The 26,091-nt window shown below is 38.2% G+C and overlaps 1 protein-coding gene across 2 annotated transcripts in view; it reads left to right on the top strand.

The window, feature by feature from the left end:
* ASXL3 (ASXL transcriptional regulator 3) overlaps window positions 1-26,091 on the top strand; it is a 187,815-nt gene that overhangs the window by 106,572 nt on the left and 55,152 nt on the right. For both annotated transcript variants that reach the window (XM_082354161.1, XM_082354160.1), the window contains one exon: window positions 2,136-2,299. In XM_082354161.1, coding sequence (XP_082210287.1) covers window positions 2,136-2,299 — 164 coding nt within the window. The remainder of the gene's footprint in view (window positions 1-2,135; window positions 2,300-26,091) is intronic.

Genomic DNA, 26,091 nt, shown 5'->3' with positions numbered 1-26,091 from the left:
CAGCTGGAGTAGCAATTCTCATATCAGACAAAATAGACTTCAAAAGAAAGACTCTTACAAGAAACAAAGAAGGACACTACCTATAGAGTTTTAACAAATGAAGAACTAACAGTATCTCTCCTGTTTCCAAACAGTGCCAGGGTTATATGGTGTTCTCATTTCAATCACACCTTCCTGTCTCTCATGCAATTGCTGTCTCCTGTTGTTTGTTTGTTTGTTTGTTTTCCATTTTGTTTTAATTCTCATTAGTTGTTAGTATTATTTTTCACTGTTAATGTTTATTTGGAGTTACTCATGTCTGTTAATCTTTTAGTTTGTCATTGCTTCTGCAACCCACTCATTCCTTCTTTGAGTTAATTTCTTTATTTGTTAAGAACATCCACTAGTACTTTTTCAGCAAGATTCTTTAAGGGATAGTTTCCATTTTGGATACTGAAAATATTCTTATATCGTTAATATCATTGCCATTTAAAGGGACTTTATTATTAACGAAATTCTAGATCAATGCTTCTTTTCTTTTGGCCCTTTGAAGATATTTCATTGTCATCTGTAATTTATTGATGATAAGGCTCCTGTGTCTTATTGTGATCCCTTTGGAGGTAATCTATTTTTGTTCAAAATTGTTTTAAGGTATTCCTTTTATTTTTGATATTTTGCTATTTCAACACATCGGATGGAGGAATGGGTATTTATCCTTTTTGAGATTTGGTATGTTGCTTTATTTGAGGACTCTTGTCATTTTTTCAGTTCTAAAACTTTCAGACATTAGCTCTTCAAATATTGCCTCTCTGCCATTTGCTGTGTTTTTTCATTCTCAGACTCCTGTAAATGTGTATCCTGACTGCTTATTCCATTCCCTTTATTTTTTCTCTATCCTGCTTTTTTGACTCATCATTTTTAATGCTGCATTCTAGATATTTTCATCAACTCTATATTTATTCTATAGTTATTTCATTGTATCCATGGAATATTTAAAAAAAATTTTAAACTAAATTTTCATTTCTAGAAGTTCTATCTGTTTCTGTTTCAAATCTGCCTATTTTTAAAATTACAGTGTCCTGTTTTTTCATAATGAGTTTATTTCCATTTTTGTTTCTATTGTTTAAAACAAGGGACAGCAAGTTTTTCTGTTAGGGGCCAGAGAGTAAATGCTGTAGGCTTTGCGAGTCATGCGATTTCTGTCACAACTATTCAACTCAGCATTGTAGTGCGAAGGCACATCTAGACAGTATCTAAGCAATTGGGCATGCCTATGTTCCAGTAAAGGTTTATTTACCAGCAGCCACTGGACTGGATATAGTTCATGGGCAATAATTTGCTGCCCCTTGATTTAAATCACACTCTATTAAAATCACATTCAAGTGACTCTCTTAACTCAAGCAACTGAGAGTGGTAATTCTTCTGTTTGATGCATCAGCTGACTGTCCCTTATGGTGGATTGTTCCCTTGTGTTTCATAATTTCGAATTGTGGACTCTATATACAGCCATCTGTTGGAGGTCATTGTACCTGAGTTGTAGAATGATCCTACAAAGCATACTGGCATTTCAGGCCTCACAGCTAATGTTTTTATAAAGGATTGCTGTTTTAAAGTATTACCCTTAAATTACCCTGAATAGGAATCTTCTGATATACTCCAGTGCTTAGTGCTCTGCATGACACTTGGGGAGCACACAGCTATCAGCTATAATGCTCTCATTATCTCTGTTAAAATTAACAGCACTCTTATTGTTATCATTGATCCTAGGTCTTATAGAATCTACAAAAACTGTAGTTGTTACCATTTATGCTCCTAAAGTTTTTGAGGATTCTGATTAATTGGAAGACCGTAATTAAAATACTTCTTTATCTAGACCTGGTGCTACTTTGAGTTAAAAATACAGATGGTATTGAGTGAAGTAGACATTATGAAAATTAAAGACAACTAAGGCAAGATAGAAACCCAAAGAAACTTTGGAGATTTCGTTCTGAAATATCATTCTTAAAAGAGATAGAATTAAATACATTATCAAATATATATATATATATACATATATACATATATATATATATATAGTCAGTTTACATATGTGTGTGTACAGGTGTATGTTTTTCCCAATCTATAGTGAATTCATACCTCTTGCTTATTTATCACAGGACACTTGAAATGGACCAAAGCTGAGGATATTGACATAGAAACCCCGGGATCTATTCTTGTCAACACTAACTTGAGGGCATTAATAAATAAACATACGTTTGCTTCCTTACCTCAGCATTTTCAACAATACCTCCTGCTTTTGCTCCCAGAAGTGGATAGGCAGGTAAGTAGAAGTTTCAGACATTTGGTATTAGTCACCAGTTATATTATTATGAACTTGCAGGTCTGTTATCGAAGATGACTGATACATGGATGGATAGTTTTCTAATAATCTAGTATAATTATGTAATTTATATACTTAAATGCTAGCATTGGTGTGTTTGCTTAATCTGCCTAAACAGACTCATTTTTCATTATCACTAGTGAGCAAATTCAAAATTTAAAATACAGCACATTGCCATAGAGTGAAAACAACAGACCTACCCACATTGGGAAGGAAAAACAAAGAAATCAAACGTTCCATTATCAAATAAATCTTTGAAGTAGCTTCCCCCTTGCCCTGAGGGAATATTGAAGTGCAGCAATAAAAAGCCAGGGTTTCTAAGAAATTATGTAAATATTTTCATTCTCAATTCTTTCCAAAAACCATTTAAAATTTATGTTTGGATTTGGCTTCTGAGAGTCTATCATCGTGAATATGATTGCCTATAAATAATCACCTTCTATCTTTTTTTTTTAGTATAACTAAGAATGCTTTAAGTGTATTTTTGTATTTTTTAAAAGCCTGTAAAATAAGGAAATACAAATATAGACTCATAATAGGAGACATCAATCATCCTCTAAAGCTGTTTCCTTTGAAAAGAAAAAAAATATTTCATCGCATAAACTTTTATTAAATTTCACAAAACTATTACATTTCCTTGTGATTCTCATTTCAATAAATTTTGACACTGTATATAGTTTCCAGTTGATGGACATAATGTGCATGTGTTTATGAATTTGCGTCTCAAAATGATAGGTACATCCATAAATTGAAATGGGCAAGATTGATTCAATATTTCCATATTATTTTGAATAAATTTTCTTAGCTTTTTATTTGATTCTGTTTTCTCCTAACTTACCCACCCTTTCATACATACTTAAAATTTGATAAGCTGCTGTCTTCTATCATTCTTATGTATCTCTTTGGTGGAGATTATTGTTCATATTTAGAAAAATACTATTTTGATTTTGAGTACATTTTTGTTTGAAAATTTGTTCAGTATTTACTATGAATATAATACATGTTTGATGCTTTGGAATAATGGAAATAGCTATTAGTAAGTGCCTATTGCATGTTTATTGAATCAATGATTAAATACACTCTAGTTGGATACAGAAGCTATATTCCTGAATAATGAAAATATGAGGTAGAAACAGGTAAGCTTAAGGGGGAGAGCACAAAGTAAATTGAGCTTTTATATGTAGAAGGGAAAAAATCAGAGACAAATGTAAGATCCTTGAATTGGGCCTAGAGGTATAGGCAGAATTTGAATAAAGTAGATGGAGATGTATTTTATGTGAAAGATTCAAAGATACAAAATCAAAAGCTAATTTTGTGGGAGTCTGGATTATAGGAACAACAGTGCAAATGAGTCTGGAAAGACAAATTAGAAGTCAATTTTGGAAGATGCCTTGAGTATGAGGCTAAAGAGTCTAAACAGTGTTCACGCTGTGTTTTCAGTGCAAAGACACTGAGGGCTTTTGAACAGAGCGATAATGTAATAAGATCACTGCTTTTTAAGAAAATTATTCTGGCAATACTGAAAAGGGAATGTTAGAGATGGGAAGCATGAAAGTGTTGTTAGAAAGCAATCTTAGTTATTCCAAAAGGCAGAATGAGGGCTTGAATTTGGAGAATAGCATTGAACTTGAAGAGGAGTAGGACCGTGCAGTCACCTTCATCATCACCACCATCATCATTAGCACCATCATCCAGTGGTGGCAATTTTACATTTTGTCAAATAACACTTGAAGCAAGGTATAGAGAGAAGCCACTGATCATTCTTGGGTTTCAAGCTGGTGTGACTGAGGATTGAGTTCAGGTGTTTAGAAAAACTTTATTTTTTGGCAGGGGGAGGTGGATTTATTAGCTGCGTGACTGTTGCCTGCACTTCAGCATATGTGTGATTTGTCTTGTTTACAGTTGTACCTCCAGCTCCTGGAATAAGATTTGGCATATATAAAGTACTCAAATCTTTTTGGAAAGAAGAAATGACAAATTGTCCTTGGATTAGCCAAATATTTCAGTAACCCAGGAGGCAGTCTCAATAAGCCTAATATTGAATTCAACCTGTAGCAGTTTCTGTTACTCAGTTTTATCCAGTCACTGTGAGAAATATAAATGAATAAGGCACAATACCTGTTCTCAAAGAACATGTAGTCCATTGGGAAATCATTTATTCAAGAAATACTTACTGAGCATGTATTATGTGCTGCATATACTGTGCTAAATACAGAGACTTCAGGAATGAATCTTCCAGAGGAATAACAGACGGAGGAGAAAGAAAACCTCATGCTGAAATACAGTTTCCTCTTTACTAGGAAAGAAGTCTGATAACTGGATAGATCTATACCAAATTTAGTATAAGACCAGACAGAGTAACATAAATGTCAAATAGAAATATAAAGTCCTCAGAAGGCACGAAGGATGAAGAACTTTAATCTGAAAGTAGTATTGGAGAAGATTTTATGGTGGAACAGATACTTAACTTGAACCTTGAAGGACTAATAGGTGTTTTTTAAGTAGAGCCAAGGGAAAGTGAATTTTACAGAGGGAGAGCTTGTCATTTACAAAGACTTGCTGTGTGTGTGGTAGGATGCTGTGCTAAAGGGTAATATGGTCTAAACCTCGATGACCCTGGTTGCAGATTAAGCTCTTTTAACTTTGTCTGAAACCAGTGGGCACCATTAGAGATTTCTCAAATGAGAAACAGCATACATAACATAATTTAAATAAATATTTTAGTACCTGGACATAGGGTAGGAGAAGAAGATCCAAAGGATAAATAAAATATTGTCATTATGTTCTCTTAGGAGCCAGTAGCCCTGTAAAAAATGTATTGGAGAGGCAGAAAGATAAGACCCAGGGAGACTGGGTAAGAGACAGTCACAGTAGTGGAAATAAGAGATAAGAGTCTGACCTTAGACATTGGCCTTGGAAAAGAAAAAGGACTGAATTCCCGGCATATTTTCAACCCAGAAGAGTGGGAGTAAATGACACTGCCTATGGGATGGTCTGGAAGAAGAAGGTCTGTAGAAGGTCTGGAAGGCAAATGGAGATTTTATTTAGGGTGACTTGGGAGGACAGGAAGACACTGTGGGCCTATCAACATTTGACATCAAGAAGTTTAGAGCTCTTTCTCCGGGCCCTGCTGGAGTTGAGCTCAGCCCTATCTCCCAGCAGAAAGGAACAGGCAACTTGATGAAACAACCTTCCGAAACTGGTCTGTTTCACTTCAGTTTATAAAAACCCAAAAGGCGCTGAACATCACCATTTTCTAGGCCAGAATGAGTAGAAAAGGCATGGAAATGTGAATCTGATTACACAGATTTATTTGAGCAAGTGGAAGGTACTGTAATTATGTGAAATACCTATGAATTTCACTTGTACGAAAGCTTGTTTTCACGTATTTTTACAAAATTTGAAATTCCCAGTTTTCTTGTTTCCCTCCTTTGACTACCCCCAGGTTTCTGCCTGATTTCTCCCCTGAAGCAGTCCTACAGGCTGTCCTATTCTGGGCCAAATGAAGCCAAGGCTTATTTCATTATTACATCTTTAAAATAAGGGAAGCTAGGTTTCCCATTTACCTTGCCAGTGCCAACTATCATTAAGCCAACCTGTATTTTTTTTTCTATATTTGTACTTTTCTTTCTTTTTCTAGAGGTCTGTTATCTTAGATTACATTTTTTACATACTTCTAGTTGTTTTATAACATTGTCACAACTAGTTTTATATTTAAGTTTGCTTTCCACACATTGTACTGCAAGTAACAGAAAACTGAACTCAAACTGACTTAAATATAAAGGGGATTTATTGGCTCAGGTAATTATAAGATGGAGGTTAGAGTGGGCTTCTGGTTGCTGGTCCTGGAATTCAGTTATTATCAAGGACCCATTTAACTGTGTTTAATGAATTCATTTTAAAAAATCTCTCCCTTGTTGGCACTATTCTAAACACGAATCCCTTTGTAGTAGGATGGCTACCTGAATCAAAAAATGGATATTTGCCTATTAGTTCACATTCATGGGGAAAATACTTCTGTCCCAGTATTTCAAAGACAAACCTGAGTCACATGAATGATACTGTGTATCAGTAGATCACAGTGACTGCTTCTTAAACAATGACTCTAGCAGAGGAAGTGGAATATGCAAATTGGCTTAAAGCAACCAGGCCTACTCCTGAATTTTAGTGTGCTCACCAACTCCTGAAGTAAAATGGTGCACTGTGGAGATGTCAGGAAAACTTTAGAAATCTGGTTTTTAGGAAGTTCTATTACAGACTATGAAATGGAGGGTGGGAGAGAAGTCGACTGTCAGTGTCCGCTGTAGTAGGGTAGGTATTGAGTTTGGTTTTTAACACGTTGGGTTGAGATGCTTCTATAAACTATATGAAATGTCCAAAGATGGCTATATATATATTCCGGTTTTGTGACTGGAGAAGATGGAATTAGTGATTAAAATTTACATAGATTATACTGTCAGCTATGGGATTTGATGAGACCGTGAGATATCATGGCCATCCCAAAGGAATACATATATTTGTAAGAAAGTGTGTATTAGAAAGGGTATGGGAGGAGCCAGGGAATAGATAGAAAATAGCAAATCCATGAGAGATCATCAATGGGGAGGTTATGTACAGGCAAGTGTCTCAGATGGACATTAGGAAGTCACTGGGGAGTAAGTGGGACATCTTTTCTTTGTTCCTTTAGATCCACCCTCCACCTTCTTTACTCTGATTTGCGCCAGGAAGCTGTATATGGAGACTAATCCACGTATACTGCATCAAGAGAAAGGATGCCTCTGTCTTCCTTTCTTTTTTTTTTTAATTTTGAAATAATCATAAACTTTCACAAGATTTAAAGATATATTAGAGAAGAAGTTTCAAGCCTCGTTATCCATCCCACCCACGCCCCGCCCCCAGTATATTATGACTTTAAGCCTGTTTTTTTCTACAAACAAGGGCGTCCTCTTGCATAAGCACAGTGCAGCCAATCAAGATCAGGAAGCTAGCATTGATCATTCTTACCGTGTGATTCTTAGACTCTATTCAAGTTTAGCCACCTGTCCCAGTAATGCCACTTTTAGCAACAAGATTCAGTATGGAATCTGTCATTTTATTTAGTTGTCATATCTTTTTAGTGTCCTTCATTCTAGAATAGTTCTTTAGTCATCTCTTGACTTTCATGATTTTGACACTTTTGAAGATTATAAGCTAATGTTAGTTTGTGTCATATTTCCTAGTGAGCAGATTCAGATTGTGTACCATTGGGAGGAATATGATAAATGATGCTATATTCTCCTTGCACCTATGAGGTAGCACACGATTTTGATTTCTCCCGATCATTTGATTAAAATGTATCTGCCGAGTTTCTTCAGTGTAAAGTTACTTCTTCCCTCTTTGTAATTAAATAGTATTTTGTGAGGATGTTCTTTTAAACTGTGCAAATATCCTGTTCTTCAGACTCTCAATTTATCCACTTATTCCTATCTGTATGGTTTCCTTGTTTCCTAGTTTTTCAGTAGGTTATTATGCCCAGTTGTCCACATTTGGTCACGAGGACCCTGTTCAAGCTGGCTCCTGTGTCTTCTGATGTGTCTCCATCACTCTTCGAGCACTTCATTACTTTAAAATACATGGAATTATTTCAGTCTCATCTTGTACTTTCCCTGTCTCAGCCCTGGAATGAACCCTTTCTCCAAGGAGCCATGGTTCCCTTTAGTGGAAGATGGTATTTCGAAGTCAATATCTCATGAAACATTTTTTCTATTGGGGTGTTGCTTCTCCCAGATCTATGACAGACCTAGGAAATATATGTATGTATATATAGGAATGCATACATCCATACATGTGTGTGCATGTGTGTGTGAACACCTCCTTCTGTGTCTTGGAGATAAGGAACACCTTATAGAAGAAAGAGTATGAGCCTATATATAAATATAGCACAATTTCTATCTACATTTATTTCGATATGTTCCTCTATATCTTGTAAACCATGAATTCACACTAATACCTTCAACGCTAATCTAATACCCCATAGTTCATTCTAGTTTTCTGCCTTTCCAAAGCTGTTTGACAGTGACAGTGAGAAACTCAGTTTCTATTACCCTTAATATATCTAAATAGTCGATTAATCCCCTTGTAGGTAACCAGTCTTCCATGTTGGCCAGCATACCTCCCCATGGGGATGGTCTCCTTACTGCCCTGAGGCTCTGACTTTCCATGACGGCCCAAGTACCCACCCACCCTGCTTGGGCACCTTCCCCCCCTTCCTGCTTGACCCCTGACACTGCTTATCAGGCCTGTCCTGTACAGGCGCCCCCACCACCACGCTCTGTCTCTGCAGCTCCTCCCCAGGCCTCCCCTCTACCTCACCCCTCTGGGCGCTGTGATCCCACTCTGAGCAATCATGAGCCCCTCATGCAGGGGCCGATGTTAATTTTAGCTTCAGGCCTGAATTCCTCAGGAGGCGGAAGAGAAGGCCCTCTGGATTCTAATAGGTTTCAGCTCTCGGGAAGCCCCAACAGGGGACTGGGTGGAGGAAGGAAAGTGAGGCTGAGCCCCTCACCTGCCCTGTGTGGTCAGCACAGGCCACATCCGCTGACCAGCTTCTGTCGGAAGGCCCTTGCCACACAGCTCTCTCCGTCCAAATTCCAATCACCCCCTTCTCCCCTTACCGTCCAGGTCAAATACTAGCCCCATCGTCAGCTCTGGTTTACTGCACTGTCCTCTGGGTTTCGCTGCATGCTGCCCACACCTTTATAAACAGTCACTTTCATCTCCTTTCTTTGGATGATGATGACTTGAATGCGCCACCTGTACCTGCCGGGGGCTCCTGAATGACAGACCTTTTGAGGAAGTAGAATGGTGTGGATGTAAGCAGACTCTGGTGGTTTGGGGGAGGACTAGGATATATAGTTCATTCATTCAACCAGTGTTTATTTAACATGTATTATGTGCCAGATCAGCATTGATGATATAAACATTAATAAGTTCCACTTCCTACCTTGAGGGAAGTAGTGGTTAGAGAAGAGTGGGGGTGGGCGTGAGGTGAAGGCCTGTAGGTCCAGAACTATGCCATGGTGTTAGTATATGCATTGTGTTAAGGTGACATAGAGGAGGTGATTATGTTCTGTCTCTGGGAGTTGGAGAAGGTTTCAAGAGAAGGTATTACTGAACTAGGTCCGAAACAATGGAGGAAGTTTCCCAAGTTAAGAAGTGTGTCAGGCATTCCTAGTAGAGGAAACATATGTGCCAATAATAATACTGATTACCTACAGTGCTAGGCCTCCTACAGGGATGAGCACTAAGGCTTACAGTAACTCTCCAAAGAGTCTGCATTATTAACCCCACCTCATATGTGGAAACTGCGGATCAGGGAGAGAAAAGGACTTAACCTAACTTCTTCCAAGTAAAAACGCGGGAGCCAGAATTTGAACACAGATTTGTCTAGTGCCAAGTTGATGCTCTTTCCCTACAGGATGCTCCCTGGCACCCAAGAAAGAGGCAGAGAAGTATATGATGTCTAGCCACGCACAATTCTAGATGACTGGGGCATAGGGTGAGAAACTTGAGGCTAGAAAGGAAGGCTGGAGCAAGCCTGTGAAAAAGGCCATGTAGAACATAGCAAGATTTTACATTTGGAGCATGACATTACTAGATTATATTATAGAAAAAGAGCTCTATTGGAGGAATGAAGCATGGAATAGAGGAGAGATTCCCCCACTCTCCACCTGGCTGTGGTGTAGCTGTACTATCTTCCTTCCTGTTGCCTCAGACCTCAGCCTCTGTTCTCTCTCAGCCTCTGTGCTTGCTCACAGCCCTGCCAGGAATGTTTTCTCAGCATCATTTGCCAAGGCCAGCTCATTCTTCTCCACCGAGTCTCAATGTCAGCTCCTCATAAAGGCTTTTCTTTCCTCCCCTCCCATCTAAAGTAGCCTCTCTGGATGTTTTCTGGTCTTAGTTGTCTATTTATTTCCTTTCCTGCACTTGTCATAGTCTATGATTAACTTGTTTATGTATTTGTTCATTTGTCTTTCCTCATGAAAATAAACAGCCCCAGGACAGTGGCTCTGTTTCTCCCATTCACTGTGCCTGGCATATAGTAAGTGCTCAGTTAAGTGTTTTCCTAGTGATTGAATATAGCCTGGGAAGCCACTTATAAAGCCAGTTTAACATATCTGATAAACATAAGAACTTTTGCCAAAGCCAAAGAGTGGAAAGGAAAGGCCTCATTCATGAGACATTGTATTAGTTTGCTAGGGCTGCCATAACAAAATACCACAGACTGGGTGACTTAGAAACAGCAATTTATTTTCTCACAGTTCTGGAGGCTGCAAATCCGAGTTCAAGATGCTAGCATAGGGCTTCCCTGGTGGCGCAGTGGTTGAGAATCTGCCTGCCAATGCAGGGGACACGGGTTCGAGCCCTGGTCTGGGAAGATCCCACATGCCGCGGAGCAACTGGGCCCGTGAGCCACAGCTACTGAGCCTGCGCGTCCGGAGCCTGTGCTCCGCAACAAGAGAGGCCGCGATAGTGAGAGGCCCGCGCACTGCGATGAAGAGTGGCCCCCGCTTGCCGCAACTAGAGAAAGCCCTAACACAGAAACGAAGACCCAACACAGCCAAAAATAAATAAATAAATAAATAAAAAATAAAATAAAATAAACAGGAGCTGTTGTTAAAACAAACAGACAAACTGGCCTAGTATACAGAGCGTGCGGTGGGGGAGAAACTATTAAAATAAAGCTAGAAAGTTTAAAAAAAAAAAAAAAAAAAGATGCTAGCATATTTCGGTTCTCCCGAGGCCTCTCTGCTCGGCTTTTAGACAGCCTCCTTCTCTGTGTGTCCTCATGTGACCTTTTCTCTGCATGCTTGCATCACTAGTGTCCCTTTCTCTTCTTATAAAGACACCCTTCATATTGGGTTGGGGCCCACCCATATGACCTCATTTAATCTTAATTACCTCTTTGAAGGCCATGTCTCCAAATATAGTCACATGGTTAGGGCTTCAACCTATGAACTTGTGCGGGGGGGGGGGGGGCAATTCTATCCAATACAGGCATTTTAGAAATAAAATCATCATGACTTGGTAATTGGATTTGAGGGGAAAGGAAGAATTGAATACCCCTTTTAGGCAGTAAGTATTTATTATGCATTTGAGAGTAGCAAAAGATTGGTATGTTTTTAAAGCTAGGATGGGCTTAAACATGTTTTTGTCCTAAAAATTGAGGCAGTTGTCAGAAGAAATTGAAGATAGAAGAGAGAGGATTTGATTTATGGACGAAAGTCTTAGAAGAGATGGAAAGGAATGGACTCTATTGGTAAAGAAGCTGGTTTAAGAAAAAAAGAAGTGTTGATTTCTGAGATGAGAGAGGAGAGAAGCAGGAAAGAAGGAGTGAAGAAATAACTAAGTGTGAAGAGTATGGTGGAGAGTGAGGGGTTTCCAGCTGGGTGGTGGTGTATTTGTCTTCTCAGAGACTAGAGAGTTAGGGGTTTCACAAGAGTTAAAGGCTTTGGAAAGCAGCTTGATGGATTGTACTACGGATTCATCCTGGAGAAGAAATGGCTGCTGAACAGCACTGAGGCCCCACCTGAGTTTAGATGCCAGCAGACACACTTGGTCTGCTTCTGTGTTTTCCACCCCGCAGTGCTAAATATTGGTACATTTAGCTTGGTGCCAGGAGTTGGATTTTTGCCAGGGTTGTTGGAGGTTTACAAAGGAGCTGAAAGGTTGTAGGGGACTTGTGAGATGCTTGCTGGGGTGGTTGATTATGGGGTCCAGGCTGGATAGGAAGAAAAGTTAGGTCAGAGGAGCTAGAGTGAGTGGAGGTCTCAGGGAAAGGAAAATGTGGATTAAAGGAAGAAAGCTACATTTTGCATGAAAAGTCTCAGAATAACACACTTTGAATATGATCAGGTTTGGGTAAACACATGAGTCAAATGTCATCTCCTTGGCCACAGCATTTTGGTTCAGAGATCAAATACAAAGAAACAAGAGGCCAGAGCAACACTGGTCGGTGCCAGTGAGCAGGCAGAATTGTAGCTACTTCTTCCTTCAGTCCCCACGTAGGAATACTGGCTTAATAAATTCAGGGCTTGGGTTCATTTCAGATGTGCCTTTTCTGCTTAGCTCTCTGCAAGATGTGCTTGCGGAATTCTTAGAACCTTCTAGATTATACATAACAGATCCCTTCTTTCTTTAAGCATTTGTACTTTATAAACGATGTCCATGTAGAACAATTTTGAGACCTTTTTAAAATATATGGCAGCTGGTGGAATAAATGTCAACTCAAGTGGAGTCGTATTTAGGTTTTTGTTACACTTTCAGGTTGAACGTCACTGATGAATAGGTTGTTGTCATTTCTGTCGTCTGTATCATTTTTAAGTGATGTTCATCTCTTTCTCCATTCGGTGGCGTCGGCCTATTAGGACTGTCTCTCCAAATACTTATAGGACCATCCCCCAGCTGCTTCTAAATAAATTATGCCTGTTATTTTTTTGTCCAAATGGTACTTGCAGCATTTCAATCCATTCTTACTAATCTCCCGATTTGGTTCTGCATTCGTATCTGTGTGTCTGTGGTCTGTTAAATGATGGGCCACTGAAGGATATGTACTATGAAGGATATGTACTATGTAGTCTCTTTAAAACCCTATCTAGCTTTGTGCTCTTCAGGTTTTTGAACTCACTGGCAATAATGCACATCATTTTAACTGTGGAGAATGTCATTAAACTAAAATGGAACATTTACACAGTCCCTTTTGCAGAGCATTTCGGACCAGGAAAATGAATGTGTGTGTCAGACATTTTACAGCACATGAGAATGTGATTTATTGATTTCTGATGGCTCTGTTGGCATCAGTGTATATATTTAAAGAGTCACGCAGCCTTTATAAATGCAAATGGGAAAGGGCTTTCCATCTTTTTCTTCCATGGAAATAGCTCATACATTTGCAATAACTCAGGCTCCTCTTAGAGATTGCTCTATGTACTGTATATGTTGATTTTAAAATTATACCGTTATTTTATTCTACAGATAGCATATGCAATGAAATATCAGTTTACCAAACATTATAAAAATTTAAAACTATTAAAGATGTGAAAAAATACTCATATCTTAAGCCTTTAGGTAGAAGTAAGCACGTACCTGAGATGTAATTATTTTAATGGAACTGACACTTTGGCTTTTTCCCTGCTTCTGAAAGCATATCTTAAAGTACTTAGGAAATCCAATATTCCTTCCAGCCTAAGTCACTTACTGGTGATAGTAAATCATACATGGCCAAAGATATCCTTGCAGACCACGCCTTGCTATTTCCATTCTCGCCATTTGAGCTTTACGCTCATGCAGGGAAGTGATTTCATCTGGATATTATTCATTTCTTAGCTAACTGGATAGTTAACATCAACTTATGCTTGTCAGGATCTGCTTCAGTGTATATCAAATAATGTTTAGACTGGATTGAATTACAGATGTGCAAGTAATTGCACGTAATAGGCAATCCAACAAGTGGAGCCTACTCTGTCCCGTGCATAAGGTAGTCAATTGAAGAGCACAGACTTATTTAACCTGGACAACATCCCATTCTGTGCATTAAACCACTTTTTTTCTCCTTCCTATTGAATACTAAGTGGCCACCCCGTGGCCTGTGGGAGTGTCTTTGGCCCTGTATGATCACCAGCCATTGGCATATCAGATTAATAAATATTTACTATTGTCATCTAATATTTGCATAATTACCTTTTGTTATATAAATTATTTAGTAATATGTGTATGCTGAATTCTTAACTACCAGTTTATACAGGAATGGAGAATAAGGAACTTTAACCTTGCTTTATCATACAAATGACTAGAATTTGAGAAAGGGAGTCATGCACGGGGCAGATTACATATCAGTGCCTCTCCTTTTCATAAGGGGCATTGTAATGCCAAGGTCACCGTGGACCATTAGGGACAGGTGTCATACAATGACTTACCCTTAAACTAGGCACGAGAGTAGAAAGAAGAGAACAGATTTCACTTATTAAATCACCTTTAGAACTCATAGTAGTTATCAAACCCTATTCAAAAAATAAAGTTGCCTGAGAAAATATTTTGATTCCATTTGTAAAATTTATTAAAGGTCAGTGTAAAGGAATAAAGAATCAATTATAGGCAGGAAGTAAACAGTCTAATAACGTTTGAGCCTCTGGATTGAGGTGGCAGTATAAGTCTGCATATTTAATTTACTTCTCTGCTTCTAGATTCCCATTAAAATGACACTGGCTTTTTCCCATCAGTATATTTCTTTATCAGTCCTGGAACCTGGGGGAAGAATGCCATCCAGATTCCAGAAACTGTGAGGAGTTTCTGCTGGAGACAATGAAGGTGAGAGTAGATGGAACTAAGAGGTGTCCAAAGTGAAAGTGACTGCCTATAGAGAACTGTTTGTGGGATTTCACTGAAAGGGACTGTAGAAATCACCTTAGACAAAGCCAGCTGAGTTGTCAGGGCCAGAGGCAAGAGTGGAGCCTTCGGGAGAAACAAATCTCTATCTGGCTCCTGCTCTCTGGAAATGTTCCCTAGGATTTAGTCTCTCAACTGCGGACGTTTACCACTGCAGAAAATGTTTCCAGCCTATGCTTGCCTAAGGGGTTGGCTGGTTTTCTATGTCCAAAGGCTGGCTGTTTTGCCAGCTAAAGGGAGCCCTAGCCTCACTGATGTATCCTTAAACATGTGGTTAATACGTTTTTTTATTAAAGAATGAATCGCTACTCCCCACAAGTGCAAACCTTTACTTGGGGAAGCATCAGTGGGGTAAACATGCACTTTTGTCTTATCTGAGCCTGAAAGACTTGTACAGGGTCCAACAGAGTTTCTGAAGAGACCATCTCAATATCCAGTAATGATCCAGCACCTGCTGACCTCCCTGTCTTACGATGAAAAGACAGATCAATAATGCGACATAGGAAAGATGTGGCAGTTCAAAAAATAGAGCCAGTGTGACAGTTCAGAGAACAAGACCCTCTGTGTGTTACTGAAACAATAAAAATGATTTTGACAATATCTATTAGTAAGCTGAAGACGATTGAGGAAAAATTAGTTGTATTTAAAATAGTAATTGAAGTTTTACAGTGGGCTATGCAACGTGCTAGACATTGGGGATACTATGTTACATGAGATTGTCCTGCGTCTGCTTTCACGGAGCTTATAGTCTAGCAGGAGAAACAACATTGAAGAAGGGAGTGTACAGGAAGGCCCTGGGAATATAATTTTCAAGAAGAGAGAGGAAGCTTGTGAGCAGGCATGGAAGTGAGCTTGATGTAGTTAAGGTATAGGCAGACCTCGGAGATATTTTGGATTCGGTTCCAGACCACCACTATAAAGTAAATGTTGCAGTAAAGCAAGTCACGTGAACTTGTTAGTTTCCCAGTGCATATAAAAGTATGTTTCCACTTAGTATCTTAAGTGCACAACAGCATTATATCCAAAATAACAATGTACATATCTTAATTAAAAAGTACTTCATTGCTAAAAAATGCTAACCCTCATCTGAGCCTTCAGAGAGAGCAGTCAGAACCCACACATTTATTAAGTTTGCCTTCTTATATGGGTGTGGTTTGTGGTGCCCTGAAACAATTAAAATAGTGCCATCAAAGATCACTGATCACAGATCACCATAACAGATACAATAATAATGGAAGAGTTTGAAGTATTGTGAGAATTCCCAAAATAGGACACAGAGACACAAAGTGAGCAAATGCTGTCAGAAAAATGGCGCTGATAGATTTGCTTGATGCATGATTGCCACAAACTTTCAATTTGTAAAAAACGCGCTATCTGCAAAGTGGAGTGACAACAAAATGACATATGCCTGTATTTGTAAATAGCTCCATACTTTGGAACCTTAAGCTGTCTTAGGCAGAACCAGAAGTGTTCAGTCCGTGGCAGATTCTTCCCCATTACTGAGGCCTGTGTTTTTCCAGTCTGCCTGGTGACAACAGACTGTGAGTAGTTCTTGCCCAGCCCCTGATTGTTTCCTCCAAGGAGAAGTCCAGAACTTTCTCTCTGTGGTGCTCTGGTTCTCTTCTTTGGTCCTATGATTCTCTTCCTGTAAACTATAACTGCCTTGGTTTCCTCTGATACTCAGCTTCAGTGTCTTGTTAGGCCAATAGATGAATGGGTTGGTGCCATTTACTGGGGTAGGTAAAACTGGAAAAAAAGCGTGTTTTTAGTTTTGGCCATGTTGCATCTGAGGTGCCTTTGAGAAGTCTGTATGGAAATTTTGAATAAGAAATTGGCTCCATAGGTCTGAAGGTTAGAGTTCTAAGCAGGAGTTTAAAAAAAAATGGGAACCACCAACATATAGATGTTAATTAAGACCATGGATATAAATGACACGTACTATAGAATAGAATGAGAAGAGGACCCAAGACTTAGCCTTGAGATTTCCATATCTTAATGGCTGAATAAAAGGGATTAAGCTTGCAAATAAAACTGAAAAGTAATAGCCAATGAAGTGAGGTAGAGGAAAACCATGTGTTTGTATCACTGAAATCAAGGGAGTAAATATTTAAGGAGTAAGTGGTTTATATTGTTAAGGCTTAAGTATTGAATAGATGATGATGGAGAGGTCACCATCAGATTTCACATGTGTAGTTCACTGGTGGTCTTGACAAGAGCAATTTTGGAGGCATGATAGGGAGGAAAAACCAGTTAGAAGTGGCTTCAAAAGAGAATGGAAGGAGACAATTTGGATAGACTGCTTCATTTTTTCCCCTGCATGTAAATCTTAGAATTTCTTAGATCTTAGAATTCCTTGTTGAGAAAATTCTTAGATCTAAGAATTTCTTGTTGAGTACCTTGAGGCCATTGTTCTCTTTTAAAAATTTCTATTGTAAATGGGGTCTTTCCTTCTGTAATAGAATTGTTGTGTATGTGAAAGCTATTTTTTTTTCTTAGCCATCTTACTCAATTTTTGATGATTTTTCATTTTATGCCCTTGAGTTTTCCAGATAATCATATCACTTGCAAATGATGATCATTTTAATTCCTTGTTTCTCATTAGTGTACTTTTTAGAACCATTTCTTTGGTTTATTTGATAGTGAGGAAAGCCAGATTGGAATAGATTCAGGATTGATTTAAAGAAGAAAGGAAGGAAAAAATTGAGACAGGCCTGTCTTTTAAGAAATTTGTTATAAAGTGTAAACAGTCGTAAGGGTAACTGCAACAGCATGATTGAAGAAGAGAGGTGGGGTTTTGTTTGATTAATTTTTTTCATGTGGGGGAGGATTTAGTATGTTTATTGTCAAAGGAGTAGAGGACCCATTGAGAGGGAGCAGTTAAATAGTCAAAGTAAAAATGGAAATTGGTTGCCTATTATAATGATCTCTTAAAAGGCAGGGGTGGAGAAGGCAGTGATCAGAGCACGGGTGGAGAGGTGTTCCTTAGAAAGGAAGCAGAGCACCATTTCCAGGAAAACTGGAAGGAAGGAAGAAAGCGGGTGAAGAAGATGGGTGTGACATTTGGTAATAGAAAGTCTAGGGGTTTCCCATCTGATCACCACAGGTTCTTCTTCCCCCTAGAAAAGGTAGAAGTCAAAATCATGGACTGGTAGTGATGGGTATGTTGAGATAGGGAGGAAGGTAAAGAGCTTGAGGTGAATGGAGCTTGAAATAGTCACTGAAGAGTGAGAAATTGAGTTCACTGAAAGCAGCAGAATAAGCTAGCTGGAGAGTGAGTGATACGTGGCCTGGAGTTGAAGACTTCATTAGCAAACCTGTCTGCTTTAAAGAGTGGATTTTTCCAAAAGTACTGGCTGTAGAATGGCAAGGTCCACCATGGATTGGGCTTTTGTCATATGGGCGTATCCAGATGATGAGAAGGGCAAGAATCATAGGAACATGATGAGCCAGAAAATCTAAACTTGACAAGGAAGGGAATGATGAAAAGAGAGGAACAATGGGCTGGGTGAAATTAAACTGATGAGGGGACAGCAGGTCATAATGAGTCCAAGAATGGTCATAGTAGGAATAGGTGAACAAGCAAACTGGAAGGAGGGAGCTGGGTCAGAATAATATATGATTAAATGCTATTGTGATAGAGAAGCTTTGGGGATTTTTCTGTTTTTCCTCAAACGTCTATAGTCTCTTTTTAAATTATCCATAGCTCTGTAGAAAATTTGATTTTTCATGTATGATGTGGAGTTTCGTGTCTAGCTTAAGAATATATTCTCTGTGTCAATACCTAAACTGTTCTAATCTTTTTTTTTTATATTTAAAAAAAATTTCCTTTAGATTTTTAGAAGTGTGAGTCCTGCAATTTTTTTTTTTTTTTTTCATTTTCTAGGTGGTTTTGTCTGTTCTGGGACCCTGAATTTCCAAATGAATTTAGGATCAGCCTGTCAATTTCTGTAAAGAAGCCAGTTGTAATTTTGATAGGAATTGTCTTAAATCTGTAGATCATTTTTGAGAATATTGCCACCTTAACAAGATTAAGTCCTCTAATCCATAACTTGGGATGTCTTTCCATTTATTTATATCTTCTTTGATTTCTTTCAACTATTTTTTTTTTTTTTTTAGTTTTCAGAGTATGTTTTTCATTTCTTCTGTTAAATTTATCCCTTACTATTTTATTATATTTAATGTTATTGTAAATGGATTTTTTCCCTTCATTTTATTTTTGGATTGATGTTAATGTTATTGCAGTTCCCTTGTACATAATAAGTCTTTCTTCTCTTGTTTATTTCAAACTTTTCTCTTTGGCTTGCAACATTTTTACTATGATGTGTCTGGGTGTGGATCTCTTCATATTTATCCTACTTAAAGTATGTTGAGCTTCTTCAATTTTTTAGGTCATTTTGCATTAAGTTTGGGACGTTTTGGCCATTATTCCTTTGACTATTTTTCTGCTTCCTTCTCTCTGTCCTCTCTTTATGTTACTCCTGTTATGTATTCATTGATACACTTAATTGTTTCCCATGTTTCTCTGAGACTCTGTTCATTTTTTTCATCCTTTTTCCTTTGTTGTCTTCAGAATGCATAATTTCTATTGCTGTACCTTCAAGTTTGCTGATTCTTTCTTCTGCCAATTCAAATTTACTGTTGAGCCCCTCTAGTGAAATTTTCATTTTAGTTATTTTACTTTTCAATCCAGAATTTTCAGTCGGTTCTTTTTCATAGTCATTATCTCTTTATTGATATTCTCTATTTGATGAAACATTGTCATACCTTCCTCAACGTATTAAAGAATGGTTTTGTTTAATTATTTAAAGGTAGTTATAACGGCTGCTTTGAAGCCTTTTTGTGTTAAATCTAACATCAAGGCCTCTTACAAGCAGTTTTCTTGCCTGATTGTTTTCCAGCCTATGGGTCACTCTTTCCTATTTCTTTATGCTCCTCTCCCTTCCTCCCCACCACCAACCCCCCCACCCCCGGACATTTTAGGTTATCTGCATCTGTATACTGATTCCACTCCAAACCCTTCTCCAGGGATTGTTTTTGTTGTTGTTTTCTTGTTAATTTGATTAGAGACTTGGCTGGATTATTTTAGTGAAATTGATTTTTCCTGCACTATGAAGCCTCTGATGTTTCTTCTCAAAGAGCACAGCCTTGGCCATGATCACAGTCATGCTGGAGTTCTTTGTTCCTTTCCCTGATCTCTCTGTTAAACCATTATAAATACCTATGCTGAGTCTAGTAAGTATTTAAAGTATTTTTTTCCTTAAAGGAGGAGAATATTTATTTTGATTGTAATTTTATCATTATTTATCATAATCTTGAGGAATTTGTTTATATTTGCTTTGGGGGATGGGATAATCAATTTACATTAGGTTTTCAGTGGGCACAATAAAATTACATTTTGCCATTCACAAACATTGTTAGCCTCTTTCTAAGTATTCTGTTTCCTTGGTAAGCAAGGGGGATAAAATTAATGGGTAGATATGATGACTGTGCTAAAGAATTTTACAATCTCATTTGATATCACACTCAGCCCTTAGGCTCCATTAATTGCTGCCTAATTGCTTTACTGTTTTTAACAATGCCCTGGGGCATAAATTTGTCCACAGTCTGATCCAATTAAATTAGACCCCTTTGCAGGGATGGTTTTGAGGCTAGTTTTTGAGATTTGTTTGAACTCCAGGAGGGCACCTCTTACCTGTATCTTTCCCCGGTTCTCTCTGATAAATTAGTTGACCTATGGTCTAGCTTGTTGCTCTTAGAGAGCTACCAGTCTCCTCTTAATTGCTCACCAGCAAAATCTCCATTTGTTTCAAAAGCATTCTTCAGCTTAAGCTTCCCTGCATTCTGTTTTAAGTAAAATCAGCTTTTGGGGGGAAACCTTAGAAGGTCTTTGTTCTTATCAACTCCCTCTTGGCCTGGGAAAAATCTAGAGCCACTGTTCCAGAGCCAGGGACAGGAGTGACACTCCTGCTTTAGTAGCAGAGATTGGTGGGAGTGGTAGCCTCTGCTCTTCACAACTTGCCTCTGCTGGAATGGAACCGCCACCCTACAGGTGGCTTAGGTGAGGACATTCAAGGTCCCAGTATTCCGGGCCTGCCTCCCCTGGGGTAAAGCTACCATCGTACAGTGATCACTGGTAGAGGAAAGGCGCCACCGAGCTCTTGGCTACACTTGCCAGGAATGTAACCTCTGCACGTCAGGGGTAGAAGGGGATGAGGAAAGCTGTTGACCTGCCCCTCCCATTGAGTTATTGCATTCCTTTCTGGGAGCTGAGGAAAGAGGGAGACCCTTTTCCCTCAGAAGAGGGGCTCTCTCTGGGGAGGAGCTTCCATCACAGAAACCTGTTGGATGGAGGCATTGCTTTGGGGCTTAATTGGCACACTCTTGCTGTGGTTACCAAGATTTAGTAGATTTTTTGGATAATACTTTCTTCACATGCTCTATTCCCTTAGGACAGATTCCAGAAACGTTAAATCGTTGTTGTTTTTTTTAATTTTGTTTTGTTTTGTATAACATCTTTATTGGAGTATCATTGCTTTACAATGGTGTGTTAGTTTCTGCTCTATAACAAAGTGAATCAACTATACGTACACATATATCCCCATATCTCCTCCCTCTTGCATCTCCCTCCCACCCTCCCTATCCCACCCCTCTAGGTGGACACAAAGCACCGAGCTGATCTCCCTGTGCTATGCGGCTGCTTCCCACTAGCTATCTATTTTACATTTGGTAGTGTATATATGTCCATGGAACTCTCTCACTTCGTCCCAGCTTACCCTTCTCCCTCCCTGTGTTCTCAAGTCCATTCTCTATGTCTGCGTCTTTATTCCTGTCCTGCCCCTAGGGTCTTCAGAACCTTTTTTTTTTTTAGATTCCATATATATGTGTTAGCATATGATATTTCTTTTTCTCTTTCTGACTTACTTCACTCTGTATGACAGACTCTAGGTCCATCCACCTCACTACAAATAACTCAATTTCGTTTATTTTTATGGCTGAGTAATATTCCATTGTATATATGTGCCACATCTTCTTTATCCATTCACCTGTCGATGGACAATTAGATTGTTTCCATGTCCTGGCTATTGTAAACAAAGTTGCAATGAACATTAGGGTACATGACTCTTTCTGAATTATGGTTTTCTCAAGGTATATGCCCAGTAGTGGGATTGCTGGGACGTGTGGTAGTTCTATTTTTAGTCTTTTAAGGAACCTCCATACTGTTCTCCATAGTGGCTGTATCAATTTACATTCCCACCAACAGTGCAAGAGGGTTCCCTTTTCTCCACACCCTCTCCAGCATTTATTGTTTGTAGATTTTTTGATGATGGCCATTCTAACCGGTGTGAGGTGAGACCTCATAGTAGTTTTGATTTGCATTTCTCTAATGATTAGTGATGCTGAGCATCCTTTCATGTGTTTGTTGGCAATCTGTATATCTTCTTAGGAGAAATGTCCATTTAGGTCTTCTGCCCATTTTTGGATTGGGTTGTTTGTTTTTTTGATATTGAGCTGCATGAGCTGCTTGTATATTTTGGAGATTAATCCTTTGTCCATTGATTCGTTTGCAAACATTTTCTCCCATTCTGAGGGTTGTCTTTTCATCTTGTTTATGGTTTCCTTTGCTGTGCAAAAGCTTTTAAGATTCATTACAAAAAAAAAAAAAAAGATTCATTACATCCCATTTGTTCATTTTTATTTTTATTTCCTTTTCTCTAGGAGGTGGGTCAAAAAGGATCTTGCTGTGATTTATGTCATGGAGTGTTCTGCCTGTGTTTTCCTCTAGGAGTTTGATAGTGTCTGGCCTTAGATTTAGGTCTTTAATCCATTTTGAGTTTATTTTTGGGTATAGTGTTAGGGAGTGTTCTAATTTCATTCTTTTACATGTAGCTGTCCAGTTTTCCCAGCACTACTTATTGAAGAGGCTGTCTTTTCTCCATTGTATATTCTTGCCTGCTTTATCAAAGATAAGGTGACCATATGTACATGGGTTTATTCTGGGCTTTCTATCCTGTTCCGTTGATCTGTATTTCTGTTTTTATGCCAGTACCATACTGTCTTGATTACTGTAGCTTTGTAGTATAGTCTGACGTCAGGGAGCCTGATTCTTCCAGCTCCATTTTTCATTCTCAAGATTGCTTTGGCTATTCGGGGTCTTTTGTGTTTCCATACAAATTGTGAAATTTTGTGTTTTAGTTCTGTGAAAAAATGCCATTGTTAGTTTGATAGGGATTGCATTGCATCTGTAGATTGCTTTGGGTAGTATAGTCATTTTCACAATGTTGATTCTTCCAATCCAAGAACATGGTGTATCTCTCCATCTGTTTGTATCATGTTTGATTTCTTTCATCAGTGTCTTATAGTTTTCTGCATGCAGGTCTTTTGTCTCCGTAAGTAGGTTTATTCCTAGGTATTTTATTCTTTTTGTTGCAGTGGTAGATGGGAATGTTTCCTTAATTTCTCTTTCAGATTTTTCATCATTAGTGTATAGGAATGCAAGAGATTTTTGTGCATTAATTTTGTATCCTGCTACTTTGCCAAATTCACTGATTAGCTCCAGTAGTTTTCTGGTAGCATCTTTAGGATTCTCTATGTATAGTATCCTGTCATCTGCAAACGGTGACAGTTTTACTTCTCCCTTTCCGATTTGGATTCCTTTTATTTCTTTTTCTTCTCTGATTGCTGTGGCTAAAACTTCCAAAACTATGTTGAATAATAGTGGTGAGAGTGGGCAACCTTGTCTTGTTCCTGATCCTGGAGGAAATGCTTTCAGTTTTTCACCATTGAGAACGATGTTGGCAGTGAGTTTGTCATATATGGCCTTTATTATGTTGAGGTAGGTTCCCTCTATGCCCACTTTCTGGAGAGTTTTTATCATAAATGGGTGTTGAATTTTATAAAAAGCTTTTTCTGCATCTGTTGAGATGATCATATGGTTTTTCTCCTTCAGTTTGTTAATATGGTGTATCACATTGATTGACTTGCATATACTGAAGAATCCTTTCATTCCTGGGATAAACCCCATTGAACATGATGTAGTATCCTTTCAATGTGCTATTGGGTTCTGTTTGCTAGTATTTTGTTGAGGATTTTTGCCTCTGTGTTCATCAGTGATATTGGCCTGTAGTTTTCTTTTTTTGTGACATCTTTGCCTGCTTTTGGTATCAGGGTGATGGTGGCCTTGTAGAATGAGTTTGGGAGTGTTCCTCCCTCTGCTATATTTTGGAAGAGTTTGAGAAGGATAGGTGTTAGCTCTTCTGTAAATGTTTGATAAAATTCGCCTGTGAAGCCATCTGGTCCTGGGCTTTTGTTTTTTGGAATGTTTTAAATTATAGTCTCAATTTCAGTGCTTGTGATTGTTCTGTTTATATTTTCTATTTCTTCCTGATTCAGTCTTAGAACGTTGTGCTTTTCTAAGAATTTGTCCATTTCTTCCAGGTTGTCCATTTTATCGACATGTAGTTGCTTGTAGTAATCTCTCATGATCCTTTGTATTTCCGCAGTGTCAGTTGTTACTTCTCCTTTTTCATTTCTAATTCTATTGATTTGAGTCTTCTCCCTTTTTTTCTTGATGAGTCTGGCTAATGGTTTATCAATTTTGTTTATCTTCTCAAAGAACCATCTTGTAGTTTTATTGATCTTTGCTATCGTTTCCTTCATTTCTTTTTCTTTTATTTCTGTTCTGATCTTTATGATTTCTTTCTTTCTGCTAACTTCGGGGTTTCTTTGTTTTTCTTCCTCTAATTGCTTTAGGTATAAAGTGAGGTTGTTTATTTGAGATGTTTCATGTTTCTTGAGGTAGGATTGTATTGCTATACACTTCCCTCTTAGAACTGCTTTTGCTGCATCCCATAGGTTTTGGGTCATCATGTTTTCATTGTCATTTGTTTCTAGGTATTTTTTGATTTCCTGTTTGATTTCTTCAGTGATCTCTTGGTTATTAGTGTATTGTTTAGCCTCCATGTGTTTATATATTTTACAGACTTTTTCCTGTAACTGATATCTGATCTCATAGCGTTGTGATTGGAAAAAATACTTGATATGATCTCAGTTTTCTTAAATTTACCAAGTCTTGATTTGTGACCCAAGATATGATCTATCCTGGAGAATGTTCCATGAGCAGTTGAGAAGAAAGTGTATTCTGTTGTTTTTGGATGGAATGTCCTATAAATATCAATTGAGTCCATCTTGTTTAATGTATCATTTAAAGCTTGTGTTTCCATATTTATTTTCATTTTGGATGATCTGTCCATTGGTGGAAGGGGGGTGTTAAAGTCCCCTATTATGATTGTGTTACTGTCGATTTCCCCTTTTATGGCTGTTAGTATTTGCCTTATGTATTGAGGTGCTCCTATGTTGGGTGCATAAATATTTACAGTTGTTATATCTTCTTCTTGGATTGATCCCTTGATCATTATGTAGTGTCCTTCTTTGTCTCTTCTAATAGTCTTTATTTTAAAGTCTATTTGTCTCATATAAGAATTGCTACTCCAGCTTTCTTTTGATTTCCATTTGCATGGAATATCTTTTTCCATCCGCTCACTTTCAGTGTGTATGTGTCCCTAGGTCTGAAGTGGGTCTCTTGTAGACGGCATATGTACGGGTCTTGTTTTTGTTTCCATTCAACAGGTCTATGTCTTTTGGTTAGAGCATTTAATCCATTTACATTTAAGGTAGTTATCGATATATATGTTCCTGTTACCATTTTCTTCATTGTTTTGGTTTTGTTATTGTAAGTCTTCTCCTTCTCTTCTGTTTTCTGCCTAGAGAAGTTTCTTTAGCATTTGTTGTAAAGCTGGTTTGGTGGTGCTGAATTCTCTTAGCTTTTGTTTGTCTGTAAAGTTTTTAATTTCTCCGTTGAATCTGAATGAGATCCTTGCTGGGTAGAGGAATCTTGATTGTACATTTTTCCCTTTCATCACTTTAAATATGTCCTGCCACTTCCTTCTGGCTTGCAGAGTGTCTGCTGAAAGATCAGCTGTTAACCTTATGTGGATTCCCTTGTATGTTAATTGTTGCTTTTCCCTTGCTGCTTTTAATATTTTTTCTTTGTATTTACTTTTTGATAGTTTGATTAATTTGTGTCTTGGCATGTTTCTCCTTGGATTTATTCTGTATGGGGCTCTCTGCACTTCCTGGACTTGATTGATTATTTCCTTTCGCATATTCGGGAAGTTTTCAACTCTAATCTTTTCAAATATTTTCTCAGTCCCTTTTTTTTTCTCTTCTTGTTCTGAGAGCCTTATAATTCGAATGTTGTTGCATTTAGTGTTGTTCCAGAGGTCTCTGAGACTGTCCTCAATTCTTTTCAT

The sequence above is a fragment of the Balaenoptera borealis genome, assembly GCF_965194805.1.
Source record: "Balaenoptera borealis genome assembly, chromosome: 14".
Classification (NCBI taxonomy): domain Eukaryota; kingdom Metazoa; phylum Chordata; class Mammalia; order Artiodactyla; family Balaenopteridae; genus Balaenoptera; species Balaenoptera borealis.
The sequence above is the reverse complement of the archived record's forward strand: the minus strand, read 5'-3'. Positions and strand labels throughout refer to the sequence as shown.